We start from the raw sequence: 2,807 nt of genomic DNA on the forward strand, positions 1-2,807 counted from the left end.
TTAGTTAAGGTTTGTTAACATTATCACAATAAAGTAATATCAATAACTTGTTAATGAAGGTTACAATAATAAAATGGATTCATAGAATTGACATAGATACTCCTTTGAAAAATTTGAACCACATTTCTTTTATAACATAATCTCAATTGTATAACTTGATTTGTAAATGTTAACCATATATCTTTTATAATGTCACAATTGTAAAACTGTTTATGGAGGTCACAATCATTATATAGAACCTGAGTTTTATCTTACTATTGAAATAAAATGTACCCATATATCTTTAATAACTTTAAAACAATTGTAAAACTTTATTTATTAATAGAGGTCACAATCATTATATAGAACCCGAGTTTTATCTTACTATTGAAATAAAATGTACAGATACATCTTTCATAAAATAATCACAATTTTAAAACTTTATTTATTAATGGAGGTCACAATCATTATATAGAACAATGATAGAAGAGTGTTTATCATACTATTGAAATAATAATTAGCACATATTGTAAAACACATAAATTCACATTTTTTTGTAAAACCTATAAATATTCTTAATGAAAGGTACACAGATTGTAAAATATAATTTATAAATCAGTTTTGATCAGTTCTATAATATATCAAAGGTTTATGACAGTAAATACAATACACTGAGCATATATTTATTTTATATGATTTATATCTAACTGAAAAAATGTTTTCAAACTTTGTTTTCATGTATCTACTTCAATAGAGTATATATTCTGATATATAATCTGAATATATTACAGTCCAATTGTGCATTGTAATATTCTGTTGCAAGAACAAACACTAACACAGACAATCATCACTTTAACTTGAAAATAAATTAAACTCACTCGGAAAATCATCATTCAAAGTCAGAAACATAACACTTATTTGGAAAAACACCACTGTTGCTTAGAAAAACATTACTCTATCCCCTAAAAACCTTACTCTTACTTGGACAAACATCAATCTCAGTCGTTATAATCACTCTAACTCAGACAAAACATCACCCTTCTAGGTGGACATCTTTCTTACTTAGAAAAACATTACTCTATAACGGATAAACATTACTCTATAACAGAAAAACATCACTTTAACTTGGAAAAACATCACTGTATCTTGGAACTGGGAGAAATATCACTCTCACTTGGAAAACATCACTTTAACTAAACCCAAAAAAACATCACAATTACTTGGACAAACATTATTCTAACTTGGAGAAAATTCATCCTCACTCATAAAAAATCACTCTAACTCAGAAAAAACATCACTTTTACTCTAACACTGTCACTGAAAGGCTTCACTCTAACTCAGAAAAACTAAAAAAAATAACACTCTAACTTTATATTTCAACACAGTCAAACATCTCTCTTACTTAAAAAATGTTAGACTTACATAATGAGGACTTCACCTTTAAAATGAAGAACCTTTTAACACAGGGAAATCATTTTCTAACACCCCTGATAAAAGTACATAAAATATACTTACCTTTATCATAAACTGTGACACCATCAATATTTAATACTGACATCTGTTTATCATTCATTGTTCGAGGTATTCTAACTTCCCATGCATTTCTATCACTAACAGACACATTAACCAGGTAGCCATCTTTATACCATTTAAAACTCATATTACTAGAACCACGGGCTGTACATGCTAGGGTCAACAACTTTCCTTCAACTGCAGGCTTTTTATCATAGTTTTCTACATACTGTAATTTCATTTCTGAAAGAATAGGAAACAAAAAGATGTCACCTGTTTCTTTTAAAAGTGTCCTTTCAGATTTAAATTTATTCTTCAATTTCGACATTATTTAAGTTCTTTGATCAGACAGATCTGTAACTAGTGCCAGACATGCTCTGGTATAATATATTATTTATAGTTGACCATCAAACGTACTTCTTTTAATTTTCAGGAAAATAAGCCCGGAATCATATTACTGTAGGAAACATGTGAAGAACCAATATCTCCTAGAGCAGTTCAATCAGACATTATAAATAGTCAACAGACTGACATCAAGGTCATTATAGGAGATAAAGATCAATGTAAGTGGCCCACGGAAACTGGAGCAAAAACAATATTTGCGCTAAGTAAGGCTGGATATAGATACAGTATAGCTAGTCATATGACACACTTCAACTTTTAAGTAAATCTCTTCACCTTTAAGCATATTAATAAGATATATACATATATGATTAGAAGAGCTTGTTCATACATTAAAAGGTGTTTTTTGTTTTCGGTCATATTATAAAAATATTTTGCTTAACTATATATTTAGCATTGAAATCAAAAAGCACTTCAGCATGGATTAATGTAAAGATTACCTGGATCCACAAAATACTTGATATTGTCCAAGTCTACAGTTATATTCATAAATCGACCATGAGTTATCAGCCCTTGAATTGTATCATTAACTAGAGACAGTTCTGCTGTTTCTACATAGAAATGGAACATCATGAGTTTAGCATCTGTTTCTGTCCTGAAATGAGAAAATAAAACTATCAGTGACTTACAAACAATCCTTTACCCCCTAACAAAAGCAAATTTTATGGTAACTCTAAAATTTTGAAAAAGCATCTCTTATCCATCCCACCATACATTACCTTAAAGTGTAAAGGAAAAAAAAACTAAAGGAAAAAAACTATTTAACAAATTGAGAACGAAGGTTATAACTTTTAGATTGAAACTCATCCAAAACCTCACAAATATACTTCATTTTCAGCATTTGATCAAAATCAAGATTGAAAGGGTTTCTGGCTAAGAGCAATTCACAACCAATCTTGCCACATGATAATGTG

General features: G+C 29.1%; 1 protein-coding gene across 1 annotated transcript; it reads right to left on the reverse strand.

Annotated features, from left to right (window-relative positions):
* Positions 1 to 1,450: 1,450 nt before the first annotated feature.
* Positions 1,451 to 1,732, reverse strand: LOTGIDRAFT_128644 (hypothetical protein; the record flags this gene model as incomplete). The annotated part of the gene is made up of 1 exon (XM_009064398.1): positions 1,451 to 1,732. The coding sequence occupies one exon, from the start codon at positions 1,730 to 1,732 to the stop codon at positions 1,451 to 1,453; it is 282 nt and encodes a 93-aa protein (XP_009062646.1).
* Positions 1,733 to 2,807: the final 1,075 nt, after the last annotated feature.

The sequence above is a fragment of the Lottia gigantea genome, assembly GCF_000327385.1.
Source record: "Lottia gigantea unplaced genomic scaffold LOTGIsca_62, whole genome shotgun sequence".
Taxonomy (NCBI): Eukaryota; Metazoa; Mollusca; class Gastropoda; family Lottiidae; genus Lottia; species Lottia gigantea.